Source organism: Nematostella vectensis, chromosome 2, assembly GCF_932526225.1.
Source record: "Nematostella vectensis chromosome 2, jaNemVect1.1, whole genome shotgun sequence".
NCBI lineage: Eukaryota > Metazoa > Cnidaria > Anthozoa > Actiniaria > Edwardsiidae > Nematostella > Nematostella vectensis.
The window spans coordinates 5,582,484-5,609,957 of NC_064035.1; the positions used below are offsets into that span (position 1 = coordinate 5,582,484).

At 43.3% G+C, this 27,474-nt stretch overlaps 2 protein-coding genes across 5 annotated transcripts; one reads left to right on the forward strand and one right to left on the reverse strand.

The window, feature by feature from the left end:
* Nucleotides 1-42: 42 nt before the first annotated feature.
* LOC5505228 (ubiquitin-conjugating enzyme E2 E3) lies at nucleotides 43-5,776 on the reverse strand. 3 transcript variants are annotated; one of them, XM_032373628.2, is made up of 7 exons: nucleotides 5,454-5,776; nucleotides 4,939-5,108; nucleotides 4,258-4,308; nucleotides 2,364-2,496; nucleotides 1,895-1,939; nucleotides 1,639-1,741; nucleotides 43-825 (listed from the first exon to the last, which is right to left on the reverse strand). In XM_032373628.2, the coding sequence occupies exons 2-7, from the start codon at nucleotides 5,079-5,081 to the stop codon at nucleotides 728-730; spliced, it is 573 nt and encodes a 190-aa protein (XP_032229519.1). In that variant the 5' UTR covers nucleotides 5,082-5,108; nucleotides 5,454-5,776; the 3' UTR covers nucleotides 43-727. The 3 variants fall into 3 exon arrangements, with proteins under 3 accessions (XP_032229519.1, XP_001626076.1, XP_032229517.1); XM_001626026.3 differs by having other exon boundaries at nucleotides 4,939-5,141; nucleotides 5,450-5,770; XM_032373626.2 differs by having other exon boundaries at nucleotides 4,939-5,141; nucleotides 5,454-5,769.
* A 3,918-nt stretch (nucleotides 5,777-9,694) lies between these two features.
* Nucleotides 9,695-26,871, forward strand: LOC5505216 (zinc metalloproteinase nas-13). 2 transcript variants are annotated; one of them, XM_048724042.1, is made up of 15 exons: nucleotides 9,695-9,930; nucleotides 10,416-10,604; nucleotides 11,432-11,555; nucleotides 12,375-12,553; nucleotides 13,041-13,259; nucleotides 15,813-15,884; nucleotides 20,980-21,105; nucleotides 21,420-21,530; nucleotides 21,867-21,896; nucleotides 22,245-22,382; nucleotides 22,973-23,056; nucleotides 23,319-23,477; nucleotides 23,886-23,968; nucleotides 25,128-25,321; nucleotides 26,624-26,871. In XM_048724042.1, the coding sequence occupies exons 1-15, from the start codon at nucleotides 9,798-9,800 to the stop codon at nucleotides 26,643-26,645; spliced, it is 1,863 nt and encodes a 620-aa protein (XP_048579999.1). In that variant the 5' UTR covers nucleotides 9,695-9,797; the 3' UTR covers nucleotides 26,646-26,871. The 2 variants fall into 2 exon arrangements, with proteins under 2 accessions (XP_048579999.1, XP_048580000.1); XM_048724043.1 differs by having other exon boundaries at nucleotides 23,322-23,477.
* Nucleotides 26,872-27,474: the final 603 nt, after the last annotated feature.

Here is a 27,474-nt window from a genome sequence, read left to right on the forward strand (position 1 = left end):
ACTCACGTATGGACTGACAACTCATACTAAACGGATAGCAGCAATAATTGAGTTTCGTTTAATGCATCAGAATATGCAATACATTTATCACAGTAAATACATATATAGAATATATTCTCTCTTGTTAGCCCTTCAGAAACTTTGCGAACTCACTAAGCATAAACGCAACAAAGATTTAAAAAATCGAATATTTACAAAAACTTTATAATATATATATATATATATATATATATAAAGCTGTTTCCAGGGGCAAAATCACCCGTCTTACACCCTTACATTACATTTGCTTTCACGAGTAAAAAGCCTTGACTATCCACATTTAGAAACATTTGAAAACCATTTCAACAGTTTCTTCAATTACGCTTAATGTACAAGTACATGTAAATGTTTCTTAGCTTTTTAGGGGGTTCGAAAATTACCACAAAAGCGATGCATCTTGGATATATTGAAATTGTCCCTCAAAGGACATAGAACATAGGGCATAGAACGAAAAAAAAAACTTGTTACTGTACAGAATACTTTCTACGTGTACTTTACTTGTATCTACTTCTTTCTCCGCGAGGAAACATTATCATAGTCTTTGAAAATTAAAAGACAACTTAATTACTCTGCTTGGCGATACGAGGCGCCCTGTGGCGGATCAGCGGGAATAGACTGGGGAGCAGTGTCCTCCACCTATCATCCCGTAATGATTTATAAGTCCGATGAGCGAAGGAAGATGACCATGTCATGTGGCATATCGCTTGGTCCATTCCTTGGCGGTCGCGTCGTGTTCGCTCCGGTTTTGGACGTAGAGAGCTGCAATGCTTCCTACCAGCGGATCAGCTGGAATTAAGAAGAGACAGTAAAGCGGGCTGGTCACTAGTAAAGGAAAGGGATTCTAGGATGCAACAACTAGCGCGGGTGTTTAAATCACTGGGATGGATAGAAAGTGCGGAGTAAGAAGCGAAGAATGAAGAAACGGGACAATGTTTCTTCCTTCTCTACCTCCGCTCACTATGCTAGAGTTGAGAGGCCGGCTTAAAGTATTTTCTCACGCAGATATCGATTATTCATGAGCGCATCACATGAGTCTGGCCACCCATCAGCAGAAAACTAACCGCTTCACGCAATCTAGAAATGCAGTTCACAATCACAAATGTATGATTGTACTGGTTCTGTCTCCATGACGATAGTCTTGTGGTATAGGTAGGGGTGAGTGTTTCACACACACAAAACCCGGATAGGTAACACTTAATAGTTAATAGAGAGAAATGGTTACCAAACCCGGTGAACTTCAAAGGACATAAACAATAGGCGCTCTCTCATGTTGAACAACCCTGTCACGTGATCGCGAAAGTGCACTAACCAAGCGTACAGTACAAGAAAACAAACTGCCATTATATCCTGAACTCTACAGGCCGTGAAAATTATAGAGTAGAGCTCTATCGAAAAACTTCATTAAGTGCGGTATTCACGCAAAAAGTAACGATTCTTCGTCTGCTCTTTATATTATCTTGTACTGTGCGCTTGACTTGTGCACCAAACAAAACAAAAACTATCAAAACCAAAAAACTCCACTAATTTTAAGAAAAAACGCATCAACGCAAACCCTTACGCTTCCCTCTGAAAGCTAGATGTTCCAGCGGGCAAACTCACCTGGATTGCAGTCTGTCAGTAAGGAGCAGATAGACAGCAGAACCTTGGAGATGGTGAGGGCGGGACTCCAGCTGTCCTTAAGGATGTCAAGACAGACCATTCCCTGTGAGGAAAGAGCGGTACGATTGTTCACAAGCTATAATAGACTACGCGGTGAGGCTGTCGCGGCCGAAGAAAGGGAGCGCTGGACCCGAATTGACTACAAATAGGCCCACACATGACACGAAATACAATCAACCACATCACACAAACACACCTGGCTGTTGATATTACAGTGGTAAATTCTGGTGCGAAAGGTGACCTGCAAATAGAGGAAAGATATTTTGTTTCGTTTTTTGTATTGAGGCCGTTTCTTGTGGGTAGGAAAAAGACTTTAGCCTGCTTCAAACAATGACCATTTCATAAGGTAATCAATTATAAGGTTGAAACATATAGCGCATTAGATATACAATGAATTTTGCGCTATATAATTAATAAAATGAAATAATTAAGTTATTCTTTTAAAAATATTATGGCATGTACAGTGATAGTAATGTTCAGTTAATTCGGTGATTTATCTTTGTTCATCGCCGGAGATTTTTCGTCTGTTTTTTTAACGAAGTATCCGTCAAAGCCAGGCGGCTATAGGCATATTCTAGAGAATGTTATTTGTCAAAATATCCTACTGCACAGGCTTGTGCGGGGAAAATGTCAGAAAAAGCAGATAATCTGATAACTTGGCCTACCTTTGGTGGTTTAAAGGGATAATCTGAAGGAAAGTGAATGTCCAGGAAGAAAACACCCCCCTCGTATACAGATCCGGGGGGTCCCAGTATGGTAGAGTACCACTCATACAGGTCGTCACCCTTGGGGCCGGCACTAAGAAAAAAAACACAAACACAAAAAGATCGCATGAATTTTTCACGACATGGCCTAATGCAGGTCGTAACATTCCTCCTTGACAATTCTTGTCGCTTAGGAACAGCACGATGTGCACGCTTGCAGACCTTGTGAAAAAGAGCAAAAATCTGTGTTGTGACCTTTCAATGGTAGGTACTAGAACATAAACGGTATTTTAAGGGGATCCGGGCGTGTTTTTTACGTGAAGTATAGAAAAGCAAACAATAGCCTCGGGAGGTGGAGAATATCGTTGTTGGCGAATGACGCCCAAACCTCGCTACTTTAGGGGCGACCCTCCCAACCCTACTAATACCGCTGTTAACAGTACTAGTAATTTCGGGAAGATTAGTTCTTCAAATACCGTTTGAGTACGGAAATGTTTTCACAGTAACAATACCAACCTAGACAACACTGGGAACTTGGTTACAGGGTTACTGATAATATCTGGCATTGAGCCATTTGAATGAAGATTAAAGGCAATGATTTAATAACAACTGCGGTGTACGTCCGCGGATGTTTTGCATTCCGGACGCTAATCAATTCAAAAATTCAACGTTTAGACGGGACGGTCTGGGTAACTTAACATGACAACTCCGTTCAATTCCCTGTGTTCTGACATTTGAGCCGTTGACAAGCGTAAACACTGCTTAACTTTACCTCGTGTTCCTCAATTATGGTTATCAACTTCTTGAAAAAAGGCTTATTGTAATGAATGCTTGATAATTCGGCCTGATAATTCTGTATATATTTTCTCGTAAATAGGGTACTGCTTAGACCCAAAGCTCTTTAAAACTTAATCGGATAGCGTTGTTTTGTAAAAGCATTTTTTAACGTGAATAATGACATCTAAAGAATACATCATTCAAAAATTCCTTCCATCTCCGGCGGTTGTCCCAGTTACCAAATCAAGTCTGCACTAGATTGTTTGACAACACGAAGCTGTAAACATTTTCGAGAGTTATATTTGTTTTATTTCAAGAAACATAACGAAAGATGTCTCTTTAACCTATTTTGTGTGGAGAAAGCATAAGACCTTTGATTTATTCATGCTAAAGCGATTGAATTTCACACTATCGCAGAATTCTCCTATTAGTCGCTCCATTCTATACTGTGCTTTGTAACCCCTAATCGCAAGATTGAAAACATCTGGCTTTTCCCCTTGAAAGACGTTTAAAACTTCATTATTGCACGGTTTCCGTAGGGAAATCTCAATACGCCCTCAACATTGCAATTATGAGTAACCAGCTACAGTACGGAAAAAAAATATAGGAATCTTTTAATCAGCCGTACCTTCGGCAGTGGTTGACGATCACAAGGGCAAGACGTGTACGGCAGGTGCTACCATTAACTGATGAATTAGCGTGAATTAACATAAATAAACAGCGCTGTTTGGACCATGAGTTTTCGAGGTTTTTCCGTTACAATAAATCGTGCTTTTAAGCAAAAAGTAGAAAAAGCAAGACCTTTCCTGATAGGAAAGAGGAGCTCATAGTCCTTGAGGGTCAACACTCCAAGATATCATTAGGTTTTTAATCTCATTCAAAGCCGTGGACTTGGCACGTGTAGTGTTCGATGCTACCTCCCCCCTCTGGGCATATAAGCCGGATAGTAGAAATGCAAGGAATGGTTTCGCAGACGTTCCAAATAGCTAGCCGCGACCTGTGCCGAGGCTATAAGTATGAGCCGGGCAGATAAGAATCGGCAGACTAGCGCTAAGCTGATTCTGACTAAAGATCTTACCTGCAGTTTGGCGGAGGGTCTAGCGTTATTTCTGTTAGCTCTCTCTGTATTCTGTGAAGACAATGAGTAAATACACATTTTGAGATCTCATACTACGGGAGACATAACGCGAAGGTGTCTCTCGGTTTAGTGAGTACTTCGAGCTCACCATAAAATGATCCCGTATTAATACGACGTCTGTGAGTATAGACAAATTATTCATGAACTTCTAAACATCTGTAGGTTCATATCGGTTTAAACTCTGTTCCTTTCAATAAAAACAATCTCGTTCAAGCTCTGATGCAAATGATCCGAAGAGGAGGAAATGAAGCGTGGACGAATGGCAGCCAATAATGCGAAATTTTCCGATCGCTCGCATCGCTTCCTTGTGTGATAAACCTCGCCTAAAACCACCAGGTTCAATTCTTACTGATCGTTCACGGTTTTGGGGAAGTTTAAAATAGGATTTGTGTGGCTCATGAGCGGGAGAAACGCTTTCGAACTTAACATGCAAATGAGGGTAAACCGGAGGCGTGATAGCCATGGTCTTTGACCGGTTAGCAAGCACTACCTTACACTTGTCTAACAAATTGATAAACAAGATAGTCATTTACAACTCTCACAAACAATCAACCTTACCAAATTAAAGCTGATTGCTGGGAATAATAAATGTGGACTAAAGTGGTCGTATTTCTTGCCTACCTTTTTGCAGCCGTTGACTGATTTTTAGCCGTAAACCGCGAAGAACTCTTTCGTGACTCTCTCTGCTTTGGTGGCGGACGGCTAGGCCCTTCATTCCCGTCAGGGGTTCGAGAGGTATTGCTGGTCTGTGCTGAGCTAGCCATCTGAAAGAAGCTTTCCCTGGCTGCAAACTACAGACGGTCGGAGTGGTTCAAGGATCAGTGCTAGGGTAATAGGATACACAAGAAGATCAGGATCGATACGGTCATATATCAAAAGGGAATAGCTTCAATAGAGTAACATTCAAATCTTGCTTTCTTTTCTACCTACATCTATCCCAAACCTAAGCTAGCAGCCTGTATACTGTAGCTAGCAGGCAGTGCCGTATATTAATTACAATCACAGACCAAAGGGGATTGAACTTAGAGGGGCGGCACAAGATGGCGGATCTCCAGACCAAAGGAGAGTGGCTTGTAAGATTCACCAAGCGCCAGTTGAATCTGAGACTCCTCTTAACGCCAAAAATTTATACCTACAAGAAGAAGAGGACAAGATGTTTCTCCTGAGGCAGACAGTAGTTCGATCCCGCTCTTTTTCTAGCAATAATTCAAGCTCCAAGTTAAGAGTTGACTTTGCTTGGTCGCTCGGCACTGAAGGCCAACTGGTCGCTGCTTGTCACCAGTCCGTCAGCGATTTAATGACCGACATATCACCGACGACACAATTGATAAATGTGAGAAGAATTTGCCTGCTCCGCCAATCAGGTGGGCTCTTTGGCAGATTATCTACCCAGTAAGTGGCTCTCTCGTGGTGAGAGGCTGTTAGACTTATATTCTTTTAGGTTTTCTCTACAAAAGAAGGAGTAACCATTATTGATGGAATTTCTATTGAGCAGTGAAAGAAAGAATCGAACCGGAACCAAGCGCGAACGAGGACATGGTTATGTATTCACTTTATGATCTGTCTACGTAAGACTTGAAATTCATAACTGATGCGACACTTTGATCCCATACACCACGGCTCTATTGTAAATTCAGTCCCCTTCCCTCTCCCCATGAAAGCACGGCCTGTTCATATACATGAATAGGTTCCAACTTCATCGATTCTGGGGGCGCGTAAAACTAAAGGATGTTAATTGAAAAAATGTGGTTTAGTGGTGAGATGATCAAATCACTTCGCAACGGAACTACTGCCTCGATACCATCTTCCCTCCGTCAATCTTTACTTAGAGTGAAACGATAGAGTGAAATCCATCTACCGCACTGACAAAGAAAGCAAATCAAAGGAAGAGTTTACTTGATGCAAGGCTGGTCTGAGAAACCAGACGTATAAAACCCATTTCTTCTTTATCCATCTCACTTCTTAATACATCGGTAGCCTTCTCAGCAGCACTTCTAGTCATACTATTACTAGTCGCTTTGCAAGGAAAGGGGTTTTAAAATTAAAGCATTCTTGACGGGTGTACCTCAGTAGGAATTCAATACGAGTTACGCTAAAGTTTGACTAACGTTTTATAACTTAATTATAGCGAAGTAATTATCTCTTGCTTGTGTTTAAGCCTGTGGTGGTAGAGGGACTCGAATAGATCAAGAGGGACCATTATAATTATTATCTTTGATTAAAAACACATCACGCATTTTCCATGTAACAGATCATTCCAACCGCTGGAATTATCGTAGGCTATCATTATAAGCCTATGATTGTCAAATATATATTGGCAATTTCAGTTTTTTATCTCTTCAAACCAAACCAGGGCCTCTTTTTAACTCTGCAGTAAGCGTCTAATATAATACACTGATACATAATCATATAAATCGAGACTTTTTGTTTACAAGAGAAACGGTCTGACTTGGTATCACCTATTGTACCAAAGCTACTGGTGAAATTTGTATGTAAAGGTGTGAAATTAAAAAGTTAATATCAAGTGTTGTATAAAATCCAACCCAGATCTGCCGTGGCATGTTTTTCACTTATATTATAATGTGTTTTCCAAAAAAAAAATAGATAATTGAATTATTTATAGCGTGAGTTCTGATCATCTATGAGTACTATAATGTCGTTGAGAATCCCGGCAAAGCGGTATTTGTGAGTTTACACAAGCGATAACTATGGTCAATATTATGGCTCGACTCCATGCTCGATGCGCCCCGCACCAAGTGGCTTCTCCAGCTGTCAAGTGGTTCCCGCGTGACGTCACAATAATAATAATAATCATCGAGCCGCAAACCAAACAAAGAAATAAAATATCAACCCCGCTGGGATTACAAAATCCGTTTTTGTTGTTCTTCAACCAAGGTAGCCTTACATGTAAATGGTCGTTAAACTGCCGGCTGCCGGTGTTTTTTCACAAAAGATGTCCTTGTAGTGAGATGTCATTCGCGTGTCAGCCTGAAGCACACTATTAATCACACTGCTCCTCAGCATCAGACTTCATGTGATTGCAGTATTCAGACCTTTATATGGCCTCTGTATGGTCAGAGTTGCCCTTGGCATTGTTGCGAACACTCAAGAATTCAACTCAAGAATCCCTTTATTTTTCGGAATCCGGATATTTTTCACCAAAGCAACGAAGAGGAATGTAAATTAGTGGTAGTTAACCTGTGTTTTTTTTTTCATATTCCGGATATTTTAAAGGTAAAAGACACACACAAGTAGGTGTGAAACAATGGTATTTACAAACCGGTGGAATTTCAGTACGGGGCACTAAAATATCCATTACGGGACGGCAGGGGACTTCCAAATATGCTTTGACAGATAGTGATGGACTCGAACCCGAAACAATAAAAAAATCCAAGATAAATCGGAAAAAAGAAATTATAATTATACTACATATTTTTATTTTATAAAGTCATGTTCTCATAACCTGGAAAGTTTTTTCTTTTTTTTTTCTTACTGGTACCTTGGGTTCTAGAGCCTCCTCTCGTCCAAAGACGCTCGTCGCGGCATTTTGGCTGATCTTCACTGGACGATAGAAATCTGGAGGCTCTGGTAACCAGGGTACTGGATTCCAACCAGTTCTAGAACAACCGCAAAATCGAATTAATCGGAAAACTTTATGTGATTTGAATATATTTCACCTAATTTCCTATATATTTTTTTCCTTTATGAATTTATGAGACTTTTTATTATGATAATGATGACTCTAACTTCCTAACGATCGAGGTGCTTACTCTGTGAGAGCGCGTCTTTGAAATAAGAGAAAGAAGTCTTCGTACTTACTCGGCCATACTGCGCTTCTGTCATGAAATTTTAAGTTCCGTGAAATGGTTTTCGAGGACATCTTTCTATGTATGACGTGGTTTGATGTCTTTCTTTTGCCCTTTTATTGTTATCGGATTACGCAACGCATGATTCTGAGGTTTTACAGAGAAAGACCTAAAATAAATAAAAAAAGTTGCATGCGGCAAAAACTCTTGACGCGTGCGGCGAATAAACGACAATATTTTATATATGGCCTTAATCAACGCGATTCATAATCACTGTTTACATGAATAAGCGCCTCGGCCAATTTGTCCGATTGTCCTAGAAAGTGCAAAGCAGCTAATACAATACAGCTACTTCCATAAGTTTTGCGAAGTGGGAGCGTTTGGAAATAGGGGAAAGTGAATAGAGTCGACCAAACCTTAGCAAACAGGGGGAATGGCCAGGGGATGGGTCTTTCGCAAAAATGTCACATATGCTCGTTTTATTCCTTGGGGTACAAACAATGTCCCAAGTGCTTGCAATGGTGAATTGTGTTGAGGTGACGTGGTGCCTTAGAAAGACCACAGCGTCCCTCGACTGCCACATCCCGCGTGCGTGCCTTGTAGACCGACCAAAACAATACAAATCAATGAGGCATAATATCTTTTAAGATATTAAAATAATCCTAATTTATTAATGTTGAAAGCTGGACTCCCTGGAGAGTTACAATAATAACAGATAGATTATAACAATAGATTTTGACAAATCTGCAAGTGCTAAAAACTCAGCTCTCCGCTAAGAAACTTTTTGGATTGCTTTCGATTTACGGACACCTTATCGCTTTCAGACTCTGTATTCATTCTCCTTCGTAATTGTACACTTTCTAGTGAGCGAATTCGGCTTTGTAGGTTTTTTTTTAAGTTTACAATACATTTCCGCCCATTCTACTATATCGAGATATCCCAAAGTTTTTGGGGCGGATAACTTTGAGGGAAATGGGATATGTACAAGAAGCGTTGTGGCAAAGGGGTAACCCAAAACTACCTCAGAGTGACAAACGTACAAAATGACTTGTGTTTTGAATACCGTTTTATTGTGCTGGACTCTATAGCGACAAGCAAATATTGCAGCCGGCCCACTGAGTAGGGTGATACTTTGTGTAAGATGATCTTGGGCGTCTGTCCCGCCCCTATGTAGGACCACGACGGACGGGCTGATCACGAGAAGGTACAGTAACGAACTACCATTTGTTACTTGAGGGTAGGAATTAAATATAGTAAAAAGCAAGTCAAAATATTGAAATTGAAATTTTGAACAAGCAAACGAGATACCAGAGGAAAAAATACCAAGTAGCTCAACGGGTTGCGAAAAGCAAAGCTCCGTAACTTTCGCCACCCAGATTGTACTAATTCAATGACAATACCTATTAACTTTATACCCAGCAGAATGCAGAAATAAAGCGAAGAACTTATCTCTACAACCGTCTATAAATAATAGGCGAGTTTACAATGCCGTAGTTTACTACGTCGTAGTTTTAGAGTACGCAGAAGAGGAATGGCTTGGGGGAGAGGGGGGGTTTAAACCTTTAAATGGGTGAAATCTAAAGAAGTGGTTATCGTTTTTCTGCAGTACCCCTTTTTTAAGGTATCCGTGCCTCGTAATTTTATGCAGTGATATCGGATCTTTTGTTGCTCGCGATGGGTATTTCGAATGGATGCATTTTGTACTTAAAGATTAAACGCTACGAAGGCACGATGTTCTTGCTCGTTTTCCTGTTTCTGACGTCCTTGGCAGATGCCCAGGAAGGAGGAACGCCGGGCCAACGTCCAGGTATGATTCAAAACTCAACCTTATTTCAGATCCACCCGACTGGTCTGCGTATTTATTTAAGCTGCATCTTATCATGACTAGCGTACCAAAATAGTCGTGTTATTGGGTGAACAATATTCAATACTCTGGTTATAACGAACATGACTATTTGGGCATTTTGATTGATTTATCATATTGACTTAATCCTTCTGTTTTCATTTGTTTACTTTATCACACAGTCCTTTTATATTATAAACATCCAATAGCCAAACCCTCCAAAATAGAAATATATCTGCTTTTCACTGACGAATCGTTCAAAGTACCCATATCGTGTTCGCTAACCAGAGTATGAATAAGATTCTCCAAAAACTGGTTGTCGACTCTGTCATATTTTGATTATTATTGATTGCAATACCCCTTTTTGCAAATAACCTATAGTAAGTGGTTTCTCCGATGAACGATTTCCCTAGATATCCACTCTTTATGAAATCATCATCGTTTCCTAGAGCTCAACCATAGCCCTGAGTCCGCGCCCCACCTCTACCATGGCGACATCAAGCTAACACCGATGCAGAGGGCCAACATTGAGAGATACGATAATCCATATGGTCCGAGCACGGGTCGCGCGGCCAGTAGCCAAGACAAGACTCGCTGGCCCAATGCGGTGATTCCTTACGAGTTTGACTGCTCCATAGGTAATAAGCAAGAATGCTTATCTACCAGCCAATGTGCGTCACGAAAGTGTGTGTTGAGAGAAGTGTTAAGGCTAGGACTAGGTTTGTCTGCTTAGCAGCCGCTCTTAAAGTCCCACACGCCTTTCGCACAAGCTTGTGGGCTAGGGCTAAAAGGAACAAGCATTGCTCTATTTCATAGCTCTAACGCACTAGATTATAGCGTTGATTATCTCTTAAGATCAAGCCAACTCGCATAGGGATCCCGGGGGGGGGGGGGGGGGGGGGGGGACTCTCCAGAAAAGTAGTCGGGGCTGCTCGACATATCTTTTAGGGTATAAAATTCTTACCTGCAAATGCTATCTCTTAGGGGGTGTTTTAGGATTCTTACGATTCTGCCATCTTTTAGTGGTTTTCACGCCCGGGAAGGAGGATTTTTTCGATTTTGCTATCTGTTTCAGCTAAATGGTGGCCTAATCGCTCGAAAGGTATTTTACAATAAACCACAAGTCAACCGAACGGTTGATACTTCCGACTATATTGTCGGTAACATAACAATACAGGATCCGTCAGTATCTTAAGATCGCAATAAAATTCAGTTTTAACGCTAGCTCTTAGGGTTAAAAATTCAAAAATTCATTCGGCCACACCTATTGTGCTATCTCTTCTCTATCCCTCGTCTGTGTCCTCGAAGCCCCCCCCCCCCCCCCCCCCCGGGAAAGGGCTCTAACATCCCTGCTAGCTGCTGTCCTGTTACGCCCTGATAAAGAGGTTGTTTAGTAGATGATAGAGTACGGTGCTTATTCTTGAAAGTTAACTTAATACTGATTGCGATAAATTTTCTCGTCAAGCAAACATGGAAAGCGCAATTAAATTCACGAAGCAAGCCATGGCGGAGTGGGAGAGCAAGACCTGTATCCGATTTGTCAAGCGAACAACAGAGACTGCTTATCTGTCATTCTTTAGGGGACAGGGGTAAGTTAGAAAATTTGCTCGACTTTCTGGAGGGAGGTAGAGCCCAACTTATGAACCAAACTATGGATTGATTCGTTCAAAACATAAACGCCATGCCTTCGATAGCTAAGCAGCTTTCTCTTCGTCTGCCAGAGGATCCAGATTTTTTGGGTTCAGCCTCGAATCCTCTGGAGGCTCCTCCGCTCCCTCTTCGTCACTAACATCGGTCTGATAACCTCTTGAAGCGCCCTCGTCGCTCTCAACGCAGGAATTTTCGGAGGACGCCATGTTTTTTATCGAACGATTCAACAGATTTCGATCATCTTTTGGGGGACAACTGACGTCACATGACGTGGATACGCTTTCTAGCTCAAGCAATGGCGGCCGATTTTCGAACGTTTTATACGGGCTTTATTGTCACTTTTTAATAAATTTCTGTTGGAGTTTTGAGCTAATTTTTTCACCAAGAGTAAATCGAACGATGCTCTTTCTAATAAATGTAGCAAGAAGGCGTAATATTGATGTGAATTTTCGTCATACGGCCCCTTTGAAGAAGGCATGACTCGATTATGATTCACTTATTCAGAATAAAATCCACCCTGTGGATAGATATGGAAACTGTTTAGGTTAGGGTTTGCACGGCGAAAGGGAACAGCTACTTGTGCACCGATACACCTGAATTAACACCTTAAACACGAGAAACTTGAGATAAGAACGAAGATAAGAACATTTCTCTTGAACGCTTTACCTTTAATTGTTGTAAAAAGCTATTTCTTACAGCGTCCCCCGCCATATTTTTTTATCCCTCCCCCTAATGGTATAGTCATTGGATATTTGCAGATGTTGGGGTCACTTGGGTCACACGGCTAACTACACGAGTCAGATCTCCATTGGCGACAACTGCGACTTCCAGTACGTGATGTCTCACGAGATTGGTCATTCTGTGGGCTTCTGGCACGAGCATAATCGACCGGATAGAGATAACTATATCCTGGTCCTCTGGGAGAACGTCATGGACGGTATGGCTAAATTTCCCTTATCAGGGGCTTGGCACAAACTCTGAGGAAAACAAAATGACCGGGGGCTCAGCGCCTGAGGGTGTTGAGTTATGAGTAAAACAGCTGAAGTTCCTTGGAGCTAGTCAGAAGTGGGGAAAGAGATTTCGAAAAGATAGGAAGGGATAGTAAAGACTTGAGACGAGGCAATGAAAATAGTCTAGAGATAGTGAATCGAGTGATTTTTATCTACTGAGAAAGTAAGAAACATATGGCGTACTTCAAGCTGTATTGTAAAATTGTGGCTTTCAGTGATCTAGTTCCTGTGTTTTTGTGGACCACGGTTCAATCAAGAATGCCCCATTAGGGAAGAAACGGTAGCTAGCCTAAAGAATTCCTTAGAATCTATGTGGTTTTCTTGGATATACGTCAGATGTATTGAGAAAGGAATAGAGTTTTAAAGCTCAATGGATGCGCAACAGACTACTTAATCCTTTATATTTGTATCCAGAATTCCATGACGCATTTGAAAAGCGAAAATGGGGCACGGAGGTCACGGACTACGGAAGCCAGTACGACTTTGCTTCCATCATGCACTACCCGTTCACAGCCTTCTCAAAGAATGGAAGACCGACCATCAAAGCCATCGCCGATATGCAGGGCAAGACCCCGTATATAGCTCTTAGTGCAGATGACGCCATGCAGACGAACGCCATGTACAAGTGCAATGGTAAATGTGTGTGTGTTGGGGGGAGGGGAGGGGACGCCATGTACAAGTGAAATGGTAAATGTGTGTGTGTTGGGGGGAGGGGAGAGGACGCCATGTACAAGTGCAATGGTAAATGTGTGTGTGTGTTGGGGGGAGGGGATGCCATGTACAAGTGCAATGGTAAATGTGTGTGTGTTGGGGGAGGGGACGCCATGTACAAGTGCAATGGTAAATGTGTGTGTGTTGGGGGGAGGGGAGAGGACGCCATGTACAAGTGCAATGGTAAATGTGTGTGTGTTGGGGGAGGGGAGAGGACGCCATGTACAAGTGCAATGGTAAATGTGTGTGTGTTGGGGGGAGGGGAGAGGACGCCATGTACAAGTGCAATGGTAAATGTGTGTGTGTTGAGGGAGGGGAGAGGACGCCATGTACAAGTGCAATGGTAAATGTGTGTGTGTTGGGGGAGGGGAGAGGACGCCATGTACAAGTGCAATGGTAAATGTGTGTGTGTTGGAGGGAGGGGACGCCATGTACAAGTGAAATGGTAAATGTGTGTGTGTTGGGGGGAGGGGAGGGGATGCCATGTACAAGTGCAATGGTAAATGTGTGTGTGTTGAGGGGAGGGGAGAGAACGCCATGTACAAGTGCAATGGTAAATGTGTGTGTGTTGGGGGAGGGGACGCCATGTACAAGTGCAATGGTAAATGTGTGTGTGTGTTGGGGGAGGGGAGAGAACGCCATGTACAAGTGCAATGGTAAATGTGTGTGTGTTGGGGGAGGGGACGCCATGTACAAGTGCAATGGTAAATGTGTGTGTTGGGGGAGGGGAGAGAACGCCATGTACAAGTGCAATGGTAAATGTGTGTGTGTTGGGGGGAGGGGAGGGGATGCCATGTACAAGTGCAATGGTAAATGTGTGTGTGTTGGGGGAGGGGACAGAACGCCATGTACAAGTGCAATGGTAAATGTGTGTGTGTTGGGGGGAGGGGAGAGGACGCCATGTACAAGTGCAATGGTAAATGTGTGTGTGTTGGGGGAGGGGACGCCATGTACAAGTGCAATGGTAAATGTGTGTGTGTTGGGGGGAGGGGAGGGGACGCCATGTACAAGTGCAAATGGTGAGTGTGTGTGTGTTGGGGGGAGGGGAGAGGACGCCATGTACAAGTGCAATGGTAAATGTGTGTGTGTTGGGGGAGGGGACGCCATATACAAGTGCAATGGTAAATGTGTGTGTGTTGGGGGGAGGGGAGGGGACGCCATGTACAAGTGCAATGGTAAATGTGTGTGTGTTGGGGGGAGGGGAGAGGACGCCATGTACAAGTGCAATGGTAAATGTGTGTGTGTTGGGGGAGGGGACGCCATGTACAAGTGCAATGGTAAATGTGTGTGTGTTGGGGGAGGGGAGAGAACGCCATGTACAAGTGCAATGGTAAATGTGTGTGTGTTGGGGGAGGGGACGCCATGTACAAGTGCAATGGTAAATGTGTGTGTGTTGGGGGAGGGGACAGAACGCCATGTACAAGTGCAATGGTAAATGTGTGTGTGTTGGGGGTAGGGGAGAGGACGCCATGTACAAGTGCAATGGTAAATGTGTGTGTGTTGGGGGGAGGGGAGGGGACGCCATGTACAAGTGCAATGGTAAATGTGTGTGTGTTGGGGGAGGGGACGCCATGTACAAGTGCAATGGTAAATGTGTGTGTGTTGGGGGGAGGGGAGGGGACGCCATGTACAAGTGCAATGGTAAATGTGTGTGTGTTGGGGGAGGGGACGCCATGTACAAGTGCAAATGGTGAGTGTGTCTGTGGGGGGAGGGACGCCATGTACAAGTGCAAATGATAAGTGTGTGTGTTGCGGGAAAAGGGAGTGGACGCCATGTACAAGTGCAAATGATAAGTGTGTGTGTTGCGGGAAAAGGGAGTGGACGCCATGTACAAGTGCAAATGATAAGTGTGTGTGTAGGGGGGAAGGGACGCCATGTACAAGTGCAAAGGATAAGTGTGTGTGCTGGGGGGAAGGGAGGGGACGCCATGTATGTAATGGTGTGTGTGTAGGAGGAGGGACGCCATGTACAAGTGCAAATGATAAGTGTGTGTGTGTGTGGGGGGGGGGAGGGATCCCATGTACAAGTGCAAATGATAAGTGTGTGTGTGGGGGGGGGGAGGGACGCCATGTAAAAGTGCAAATGATAAATGTGTGTGTGGGGGGGGGGGGGGCGGAGGGACGCCATGTACAAGTGCAAATGATAAGAGTTTGTGTAGGGGGGGAGGCCATGTACAAGTGCAAATGATAAGTGTGTGTGTGGGGTGGGGTGGGGGGAGGGACGCCATGTACGAGTGCAAATGATAAGTGTGTGTGTGTGGGGGGGGAGGGACGCCATGTAAAAGTGCAAATGATAAGTGTGTGTGGGGGGGGGGGGAAGGGACGCCATGTACAAGTGCAAATGATAAGCGTGTAGGAGGGGAGTGGGATGGGAAGGGACGCCATGTACAAGGACGATGGTAAGTGTGTGTGGGAGGCTTCCCCCCTTCTCACACGCGTGAATGTGTGTTCAAGGGTTCCTTCTTTTTTCAACAGCTGTTATGAGGAAAAGAATGACAGACATTTTTTATGCACACTTCAAGGCAGCTCCACGTATAGGGAAAAGAGGTAAGTCTTTTCATATCTCCTGCGGTTCATTGTCATACGCCCCCTCATGAAAATATCATACACCCCCCCATGACTGGTGCTACCATTAATTAAGACATAGACATAAACATAGACAGACATGGACAGATTTTATTAGAGTGCCGTGAACAAATAAGTACATAGGCCATTATTCTCTAACATTTATAAGTGGGGTTGCCTAATTAAAAAGCAGTCATAAATGTATTTCGCTACAATGCTGGGGTGTTTTTTTGAAACTATTAAATCTACAAAGTTTTGGAAATGTCTATTTAGTTGTTGGGAAAGAGTATTTCTTTGTAAATTGAGCATTTGACTAGAAAGTGTTCTTCGTTCTCCATAGTCTGAAAGCGCGGGCAAACCCTTGATTTTGGTGTTATTTAGATTTTATTGTAGCGACCTCTTTCAATTTATAGACTGTGATCGCTTGTTCTTAGTTTTGTTAGTGCCCTACGATATTCGATATTTTTAGTAAATATTCCTCTAGTTTATATTCTGATTTGAATTATCTGAATGTTCTTAGTTTGTTCCCCCCAATTGGTCTAGAATTATCGTCGAAAAGGCTTGATATTTAATAAATCTTGTATTTCGACATCTTTTAACCTATGTTTGAATTTTTTATTTGTTTTTTTATTGATTTAGTGTCTAAGATAGCCTCGCTTTGGGACTCCCAACAGTAGCCATAACCTTTTTGAAACAAAAGTGCTTTAGTTTCCATTTCCCAGTTCAACGAGCTTTGCTATTCTGTATTATGTATTCGTCAAGTGTCAGTAGGCGCGCCCAAAATGATATCGCGGGGGACTATAACGGGGAATTGTCCTAGGATGTCCTAGGATGTCTACAGGAAATTGGTCTCTTCTGACTGGATTACATCTCAAAATAACTACGCAAAATGGGATATTCTGACCAGCTCTCGAGATGGTTTTTGTGATCCATTCGCCTGGATTTGCATAAGAGAACAAAGGAGGTTATCGCCATCAACGCCTCAAGACAATGGACACCAAGCCGAAACCAGCGAAGCGAATTATTCAACTCGACAACGAGCCAGGACAACTTTGAGCCTATTCTGCGAAAGTATACGGTTATACAAGACCCAAGCAGCCTCTTACAATCCTACGGTGAATAATGTTACTCATGTAGACTGTGGCAGTATCATTTGTTGGCTATCTCCTTTGGCACCACAGGATTTCCGTCTTCATTTGTCCCATCATCTGCCACAGGGTACCCGCCGAATCGCTGGTATGCTTCACATGGATTCACTTGTTGATCATCGGGTGAGCATGGAATTAAGTATCAGGATTAAACGCGCCAAACGCCCGTGCGCGTAGTATACTAACAGTACCGCTACTTTCCATTGTCTCCTCGTAGGAGATTTAATCTTCAAACTGAATCCCGGCCCTTCCAACAATGGGAGCGCCAAAAAGGATTGCGCCACCTCCAAGAACAAAGCGTCTCGTCGAGCTCCAGCGCCTGTATGCCCTGTTTGCGATAAAGCAGTCAAATGCAATCAGAAGCAGTATGTTTGCGATAAAGCAGTCAAATGCAATCAGAAGCGGTATGTTTGCGATAAAGCAATCAATGCAATCAAAAGCGGTATGCTTGCGATAAAGCAGTCAAATGCAATCAGAAGCGGTATGTTTGCGCGACGTGCAAAGACACAACTCACGCACGGTGCGCGTCAATCTCTGGCCTCAACATTAAAACATTTCGCTCCGATTCTCCACGCAGCTGGACTTGCTCTAATTGTTTTGCTATCTGAAATGCCGTTCTTTGGACAGCGGTCTTTAAATACATCCGGACTATCTGATGGAAACCCTGTGGATGACGATTCTTACTTACGTGCTCTTAAGGAGAGAGAACATCAACTCAAGATCATGCATATAAATACCCAATGCATGACCTCCACTTTTGACAGCCTCCTCCACATGGTCAACCGCTATTCCTTTGACATTATCACTATGAGCGAAACCTGGTTAAAGGAAAATAAACTTCTTCTACAGCATGTAACTATACCTGGGTATGTTCATGCCTTCAACAACAGGGACAAAAAAAAGGCGGCGGTGTTGGTGTATATGTCAAGGAGTCAATTGAATTCAAAAGGAGAACTGATATAGAAAGGCGATATCCTGCACTGGAACATCTCTGGCTGGAAATCAAGGGACGCAACAGGCACAGTAATTTGCTGTTGGGTGTAGTCTACAGGTCTGGAGCTATTATGACATACTCTGACTGGTTAGACACCTTCGAGTCACTCTTATCCGATCTGTCCATCTCCTGGCTGGGGTGCTGTTAGTCACTGGAGACGTTAATGTGGACCTCTTCCGCCTATCGGAATGCTATGTGCCCAAGTATATGGACGTGCTGGAATCCTTGAATTTAACGCAGCTTGTTACCAAGGCAACACGCACTACTCTACACTTTGAGACACTAATCGACCATATGATTACGAACTTGCCTAAACAAGTGTCTTACTGTGACGTCCTCCCGTGTCCGCAAATAGGTGACCATTACGCACCCTACGTGTGCATGAATATTCGCGTTACGCGTTTTACCCCCAGATACAAGTACATACGCGATGAGCGCAAGTACATACGCGATGAACATGCTTTCACAAACAATATTGAACAGCTTCCTCTTAGTATCGTTTATTCCACTAGCGATCCCGAGATGCAGCTCGAAATGATTAATACTTTATTGCGCGAATGCATTGATCGTCATGCTCCGCTCAAGCGCACCAAGGTGACGCGACACCCGCGCCCTGGTTGAAGGAACTTGACATCCAAAAGCTCCAACAGGATTGTCGTAACATGCGCACTGAGGCACGCAGAGATAAGAGTGATTCAATTTGGAACTCTTTCAGGGAGAAACGTAACCAGCTCAAGGCTATGATTGGCAAAGCAAAGCGTAATTTCTATTACAAAGAACTGTCGTCAGTCAAAGCCAAAGAGGTGTGGAGGGTGATTCACCGGATACTCCACCCAAACCCTCAGCCTCTCAGGTTTGACCCTGATGAACTTGACACACATTTTGCCTCTACTGCTGAGCGTGTTACTGGTGCCACGCCCACCTCTGCTAATAACATCTCGGATCTTATCCAGTCTCTACCGGAAGATCCAGTTTGGGCTTTCACGCTGAAGCCTGTCTCATGTCTTTAAGCTCTAGCAGCACTCAAGAAATTAAGATCAGACTGTTCATGTGGCCCAGATCGGATCCCTGTGAAATTTATCAAACACGCCGCTGACCATCTGGCTTCACCATTGACCCACATTTTAAATACCTGTATCTCGCAAGAGTACTTCCCATCCGCCTGGAAAATGGCTCGTATAAGCCATATACCCAAGCAGGCTGATGTAAAGGACAGGAATGACTTACGTCCCATCTCTATCTTACCTGTCCTCTCAAAAGTCTATGAGCGCTTAGTGCTTGGTCAAATGAGTGACTTCGTCTCCAGTGGTCCTGGCAGCATCTTAAAGGACACTGTTAGTGCATATAGGAAAGGTCACAGCACAACAAAGTCTCAGCACAACAAAGTCTCCTTGCAATAAAAGATGACATTACTAAAGCAATGAAGCGTGGCGAAGTAACCTTAGCCGACTTCTCCTAGGCTTTTGACACCGTTGCGTATGAAGTTGTCTTGAGGAAACTACACCATCTTGGTTTTTCAAAGTCATTTTTGATGTGGGTCACCAGCTATTTAACAGGACGAAGCAGTTTGTGCAAATCGACGACAAGAGCTCTAGATTGGCGGACGTGTGTTTCGGTGTACCACAGGGATCAGTGTTGGGCCCCGTATTATTCAATCTATACGTCAACGATCTCTCAGAGCATCTGAGCCTTGTTAAAGTCCATCAGTACGCCGATGACAGCACGTTTTATGCTCACGCCAAACCTTGTGACATCAATGACTGTGAAAGACGCCTGCAGCTCGCTCTTGATCGACTGTCATATTGGTCGAGTGAATGTAACCTCACTCTAAATCCCAAGAAAACCAAAACCATGCTCTTCTCAACAGCACAGATGGCCCATCGTCACAAGCTCGTCGAGCGCCAAGTCCAACTCACCGTTGACGGGCAGTCTCTCGAGAGGGTACAGTCCACTCGCCTCCTCGGCTCCGAAGTCCAACAGAACTTAAAGTGGAACAATGACATTAAAAACAAAAATAAGTTCCTGTTATTCCACTTTGTCTGTTCTCGGAAAACTAAAGAACCTAGCTCCTTTCCACGTCAGAAAGCAGCTAGCAGAGACTCTGGTCTTGTCGAGAATCGACTTTAACGATGTTGTAGCCTACCCTGCGCAGGATTATCTCTTAGCGCGCTTACAAAAAGTCCAGCTAGCCGCCGCGGGTTTTGTCACTAAGAGGTACGCTGGTTTAGAAGAAGTACTCAAACTAGGCTGGCTGCCTATCACCGAAAGACGGGATTTCAGTCTAGCTAAACTAGCTTTCAAGGCTGTACATTTTACTAATTGGCCGGCACATCTTCTGCTTCAACAATATGTACCTGGCAGAACTTTAAGGTCCAGCAGTGAATTTAAACTTAGCACGGCCCACACACCTGGTACTTTCTCGTATAATGAATCTCAAATGTTTAACATGTTGCCATCTGCAACGAGAGAGGCTCGAGATTTCACAATGTTTAAGCGGAGCGCTAAGCTCTACTTCAGCAATAGAGCCAGGACCAGAGTAACCACACTTAATGCTAAATAGGAACATGTATGTTTTTCTTGTATATTTATATTTTTTTTAAATTTCAAGTTTATAGTATATTATTTATTATATTGTTAGTTAGTGTAGTTAGTTTCATTAGCATAGAAGAGCCTCTCATGTTGGAATGCCATTATTATTATTATTATTATTATTATTATTATTATTATTATTATTATTATTATTATTATTATTATTATTATTATTATTATTATTATTATTATTATTATTATTATTATTATTATTATTATTATTATTATTATTTCTGCTGTGCAGGCTTTGTTTGTGCCAATAACATACCGCCCTCCTGTGGCATCACCCCCACCCCCGCCCTGTTGCAGACTAGTGCACTTATGTGTCCTTGTCTATCTGTTGCAGCAAATTCATGCTGTGATAAGTCCAAGAACTGTCACAACTTCAAGTCGTACGGCTATTGCACCCACACGAATCACGTGCACAGCCTCCTCTATTGGTGCCCAGTCACCTGCGACATGTGCAGCTCAGGTAACCCATTCTTCTATTGTCTTTTCTGTGGTGCAGATATCGGCCAAAGGCCGGCCGCTTTCCAGACATTTTAAGCATTTCACGATAAATAATAAAGCTAAACACCATGTTAAAATGGGTAACACAAATAGACAAGCAGAATCGTGGGCTTGTGGAACTTAATGTAGCTCCTTTTTACATTTCGTATAAAATTCCAGTCTGATTCAAGGACCATTCCTTTTCCTCAAAGCCCTTCTCCTCCTTGATCTAAACCCCTTCCCCCTGGACCCACACTGACTAAATGAGTCCTAATGAATGGATCGCTTGTTTCTTAGATTCTTGCATGGATAAGAGTGGCCAATGTAAGTCATGGGCCGAAAATGGTCACTGCCAGACCGCGGTGGAGGCAATGAAGCTAGACTGTCCCTACTCTTGCGGCTTTTGTGGTAAGTAGAATTTTGAAATGGAAAACTTTGAACTCTGTCACGGAAAGCGCTTGAACTCAGTGGCGACTTGAGCGACAATGGCAAGGACTGCGCAAAAGACTAAAATCGTTGGTATAAGATAGCCTGCAAGTGCGACTGCAATTTGACTGCAAGTGAAAGTGATGGGAGGGGTGGGCGATTTTTATCTGCTCTAATTTTTTTCCAAAGCCTCAGGTTTTCACGATTGTTTTTTTTTTCTTGCACGTAAGATCGGACACATTATTTTTCTTCCTCGCACCATGTTTTTTTTTTTTTTGCTTTTCGCCCCACCTTCTCATTATCATTTTTCTACTTCAGGACCCACAACATCGCCGACAGGAGCTGTTGGTGAGATTTATTTTTTTTAGTCATACGTGCAAATCACAAGCATGATTTATGATTTGTAGAGATTGATTAGTAAGGGGGGAGGCGGACGGGGACAGGGCGGGGACGGGGAGGGGGAGGGGGAGGTGTAAAAGTGATAGGGGTGCTCGTCGGAGATTCGAAATACTCCTAAAAAGTCTCGTGCACCAAAAATAGCTTCTCTTAAAATACCCCAGAAGCTAACATTACCTCTAAGCCTATTTTCTCTCAGATACCCCTAAAAATACGACAAGCATCGGCCTATCTGGTCGACATATAAGAGCCTCTGAAGAGTGATATTGATTAGAAAAGAATCCTGATGTACGTGCACAGGGTTAAAGTGTGCTGACAAACAAAGAGAATGCCCTGATTGGGCGAGAAGAGGAAAATGCTCCAAATCTGGGTGGACATTCAGGAACTGTCTGATCAGTTGCAAGGCGCGCTGTGACACCGCGCCCCCAAAAGCCCCAGGTGGGTAAAATGATAATGCATGCAAGCGATAGGCAGAATAAAGAAATGCCCCCTGTATGCAGGGGGATATAGAGAGGGGAAATACTGGGATGGGAGGGTACTTGCTTTGTTCTTGTTACATGCTTAAGAGAGTGGCCCGATTATAACCCTGGTTCCAGAGTCTCCTTCCTTCCTTCTCTCTATTTAATGGCTCGTAAAAGACAACAGCTCAGTCGTTGTCGCCGCTTCGCGGCTCTTTGTCGCGGCTCGTGAGTAGTGAACTTGGAGCCTCAGGAACCAGGTTACCCGATAATGCGATTCGTTTCTCAAGCAAAAATAGAATCCAGGTCAGGGAATGCGAATCCTTTCCGGATAAGGATATCGCCACAAACTTTATAAACCTGGGGACGTAAAAAAACCTCTGGGGATTCTGGCCCGTCGAACCATCTTTATAGTAACAGTGCTTACTACAAACTAAACCATACTCATGTAAACTGCGTGTATCACTCCGACGTACGAGTAAAGTCAGACACATGTGAAGCGAATTTGATCATGTCTCTCGATGTTATTTTGCGCTATACAAATACTAAAAACTTCATTCGCTCTTGTAGGCTCGTGTGGACAAGCCCTCGGACTCGGTTGGAATCCGACTCTCCCGGACAGCTCCTTTTCTGCGTCGACCACTCTTAAATCAGGTGCGTGCGGAACCAGAAGTATGCATCCTATAATTTCATGCTTTAATCCTGAAATGTATATCAAATTCCTAACACATCTACACCGAGCAATAATATTGGTTTTAAGACCAACATTTTTGCGGTTTTCACAACTGTAAAATGTGCGGCTGGTTATCACGATTCAACGATTTTTTTTATATAACTACGCATTTTCCCCACGCAAGAGTTAATGTCCTTCTAGTAATCGTTTTCACGGATCCCTTAATGTGCGTGCTTTCCCAAGAAGGAGGATGGGAAGCTGCGGCCCATAGCGCCAGGCTGTACATGGAAGATAATCATAACCGGAGGCTGATTGGGGGTTGGTGCCCAACGTCTCGCGATAACAGTTGGCTCAAGATTGACCTGGGACGAGAGAAGCGTTTAACAGCCATCGCAACCCAAGGTTGGCCTCACTTAAGGGGGTTAACAAGGGGGAGGGCGTTTGGGACAGGGGGTTGAATTTTCACCCTTTATAACCCAAGAAATTTTATCCCTAAACTATAAATAATTATTAGTGTAATGAATAAGTTTCTCGAATAAGAATCCCATTGTCTGTGTTTTTGGGAGAACATGTTCTCCTGGTGTTTTATATTAAGTATTCTGGTATTGTAAGAGACGGAGGTGTAGGGATATTATTTGTAGGCACGGCTTTTAGCTCTAAAGGGTGGGGGGGCTTATTGTAGGCTAGAGCTTATCGAAATGGAGGGCTTTTGGTTCTAGAGGGGGAAGGGTCTATTTTGAAGGGGCGGCTTAGAAACTTTAAGTCTTGTAGCAGTATTTGCTAAAAACGTTGATTGTTTTTATTTCTCAGGACGGGACGTGATCTATGGGCACGTCGAAAGATACGAGCTGGAGTTTAGCAGGGATGGGGGCAACTGGACCAAGTACCCTAAGGTCTGCATTTTTATAACAACTCTTTTATTTACCGGTTTTACTCAAACTAACTGTGCGGCGCGTCGTCAAGTTTTCAAGCAGTAAATACGCTATGCCCACAATATGAATTATTCAAGAACAATTTCTATTACTTCATACCAACATGATATTAAAACAGGTGCGTGCCGAAGGATGCAAAGATTGCGCGCACCCTTCCCCAGTAACCGCCAAAAATAAAACATTACTTATTGGAGGATCGTCAAACTCTTTCAAATGCTTTTTCATGTGATGCCTATGATTGCATACCCCGCCCCGAGCAAATCCTGGGTACGCTCCTGTTCAAGAGAATTGCGATCACTCCATCATACTCTCCATATGATATATCCCCCAGGTATTCAAGGGCAATACCGATCATTCATCATACTCTCCATATGAAAAATCCCTCAGGTATTCAAGGGCAATACCGATCACTTCATCATACTGTCCATATGATATATCCCTCAGGTATTCAAGGGCAATACCGATCACTTTATCATACTCTCCATATGATATATCCCTCAAGGGCAATACCGATCACTATATCATACTCTCCATATGATATATCCCCCAGGTATGCAAGGGCAATACCGATCACTTCATCATACTCTCCATATGATATATCTCTCAGGTATTCAAGAGAATTGCGATAACTCCATCATACTCTCCATATGATATATCTCCCAGGTATTCAAGGGCGATATCGATCACTCCATCATCCTCTCCATATGATATATATCTCCCAGGTATTCAAGAGAATTGCGATAACTCCATCATACTCTCCATATGATATATCTCCCAGGTATTCAAGGGCAATTGCGATCACTTCATCATACTCTCCATATGATATATCCCCCAGGTATTCAAGGGCAATACCGATCACTATATCATACTCTCCATATGATATATCCCTCAGGTATTCAAGGGCAATACCGATCACTATATCATACTCTCCATATGATATATCCCTCAGGTATTCAAGGGCAATACCGATCACTTCATCATACTCTCCATATGATATATCCCTCAGGTATTCAAGGGCAATTGCGATCACTTCATCATACTCTCCATATGATATATCCCTCAGGTATTCAAGGGCAATTGCGATCACTTCATCATACTCTCCATATGATATATCCCTCAGGTATTCAAGGGCAATTGCGATCACTTCACGCCAGTGCTCAACACCTTCCAGCTCCAAGTAGCACGCTTCATCCGGGTACTTCCACTTGGTAACCAGTCCGCGTGGCCATGCATGCGCCTGGAGGTCTACGGCTGTGACTCTGTGACTCATAGATGTACGTCACGTGACCCAAAAGAATACCACATGACTAAGAGGTAAGTCACGTGACCCAAAAGCATACCACATGACTTAGATGTACGTTACTTGCCCCTAAACAGGCACCGCTGAGGGGGAGGGGCTGAGGTATTGTCGCCCCCCTACTTTTCAACATACTCCGCGGTCCCTGCTAAAGAAAGGTACGTCACGTGACTCTGAAGGGTGGTACGTCACGTGAATCTTTACGGTCCAACTCATGTGACTTTTCGCGAACTACCGTTTCATCTCTACAAGCCTGTTTCGTGGTTGCCCACTAATCAGGAGATTTATTAAGAATATATTACTACCATAACTTATATACTATCTATGTATAAAAATAGGGCGCGAATTTTGAATGGCTGTTATAATAAAATTGAATAGTTCAGCTGTTGCATAACAAGGCTTTGTTCCTGTGGCGGCACGAAGACACTAGCTCGTTGCGCTTGTTTAAAGTTGATAGCTTGGGTTGGCGGATAATGATAAGATAAGATAATGATATGATCTGTGTTTAGCGTGTCGGAATGAGGCGGTGTGATTTCTATATCTTGTCTTGAATTCGTTCTCGGTTAGTCCTACGTAGGTTTCGGAGGTGTTGTTGTCCTTTCTTGTTACAGTAGCTTGGTAGATAACAAATGATTGGAGGCAGTTTCCGTCAAGGGGGCACGCGTTCTTTTGTCTGCAGTTGCATGTTTTGTTATTGGCGGTGGCAAGTGAGGTAGGGGCGTCTTCGGTTGTCATTGGTGAGGCGATTATGCGTTTGTTGTGGCTGTCAATTATCTGCTTGGTGTTGCTCATGCAGCTATAACTGATTTTGATTGTGTTCCGTTTGAAGATTTTTCTGAGTTTGTGGTCTTTAGAGAAGTGCTTGTCTATGAGTGAGAGGAATCTGTGGCCGATGTTGGTGCTTGTGTTCTTGCTAAAAGGGGGGTTGTACCAGATTATGTTGTTGCGCTGGCGGTTCTTGCGTTTGCTTGTGGTGTTTGGTTCGTAGTGCAGCGTGTAGTTATATCCACTTTCGTCGAGTGCTTTCTGGTATGGCGGGGCGGCTTGGTCGAAGGTTTCTTTGTCTGATCATAGTGTAGATAAGCGTTTGTTGATACTGGCAGGGATATTCTTTGTGATGGTAGGTGGGTGGTTGCTCTCGCGGTGGACGTACTTTAGTGGGGCGTTCGGTTTGGTGAAAGGCTGGTAGGTGTTGCGGTTCAGGTCGAATGTGACATCTAGGAAGTTGACTACTCGTTTGTTGGCTTCTATGGTAATTCGCAGTCCGTTGTTGTTGAAGATGCGGCATAGTTCTTTCTTGATACTTTCTGTGTTTTTAGGTGTGGCGCTTGTGATGGCTAGTCCGTCGTCGCGGTAGAGTCCTACGTTGATGTTAAGGTCTTGGAGTTGGGAGAGGAGGAAGTTGCCTACAAGTTCGCATGTTTCAGCGCCGTCGTAGCTTCCCATCGTCACGTCGAATGTCGAGTTGCCTTTTTTGTGCCAGGGTGTTTGGTTGTGAACTAGGATAGAGTTTTTGGCGTAGGTTATGATTTTTTTTTCTTCAGCGGTGATGCAGTCGTAGTCAGCGGCGAAGTCGAGGGCTTTGTTTAGGAGTTCTTGGCTGATGGATGGGTAGAATTCCACTATGGATGCTGTCTTGTTTTTTGTTGATGTGAACCAGTCGATTACGGCTTTAGTGCTTTTCCATTGGTGCTGTTTATTAGAGGAAAGCAAAGCTATGTCGTCAGCTAAGCCTCAGTCGTTGAGCTTAGTTGTGAACTTCCATCTTCATATTCACCATTTTCGCCTCTTCTAACTGTTCTTCGCAATACCCACTCCGTCTCCAACAAGGACAAAAAACCTGACATATAACAACCATGTTTAAGGGTGTACTGACATTTGTTGCTAAGGAAAATTGGATATAGCATAAAAGCCAAGGATATAGCATATTTGCCAAGTTGACCACCACAAGTGTGCTGACTATTATGATGACGTTACCACGTGACGTCATAGATACAGATTTAAGCAAATATTTCATGTAAAATTGCTCGAAAACAAATATTGAATAGGTTTTATGTATCTTGATGGATGGGCACAGCATGCGTTTTAGAAATGATTGAGTACAGAGGCTCATAAGTAGGGGCAATCATCTGTATTAGATAGGTGTCACGGCGTTTCCTATGATCAGGCT

Bases quoted from the DNA above. Each gene is read 5' to 3' on its own strand.
- LOC5505228 (XM_032373628.2), bottom strand. From the start codon at position 5,081: ATGGCTAGCTCAGCACAGACCAGCAATACCTCTCGAACCCCTGACGGG. The intron at 2,497-4,257 runs GTAAGATCTTTA...TTTTTTTCTTAG, and splicing joins GACCCTCCGCCAAACTGCAG to TGCCGGCCCCAAGGGTGACG. The intron at 1,940-2,363 runs GTAGGCCAAGTT...CTCTATTTGCAG, and splicing joins ATCCCTTTAAACCACCAAAG to GTCACCTTTCGCACCAGAAT.
- LOC5505216 (XM_048724042.1), top strand. From the start codon at position 9,798: ATGGGTATTTCGAATGGATGCATTTTGTACTTAAAGATTAAACGCTAC. The intron at 9,931-10,415 runs GTATGATTCAAA...ATCGTTTCCTAG, and splicing joins AACGCCGGGCCAACGTCCAG to AGCTCAACCATAGCCCTGAG. The intron at 11,556-12,374 runs GTAAGTTAGAAA...GGATATTTGCAG, and splicing joins TCATTCTTTAGGGGACAGGG to ATGTTGGGGTCACTTGGGTC.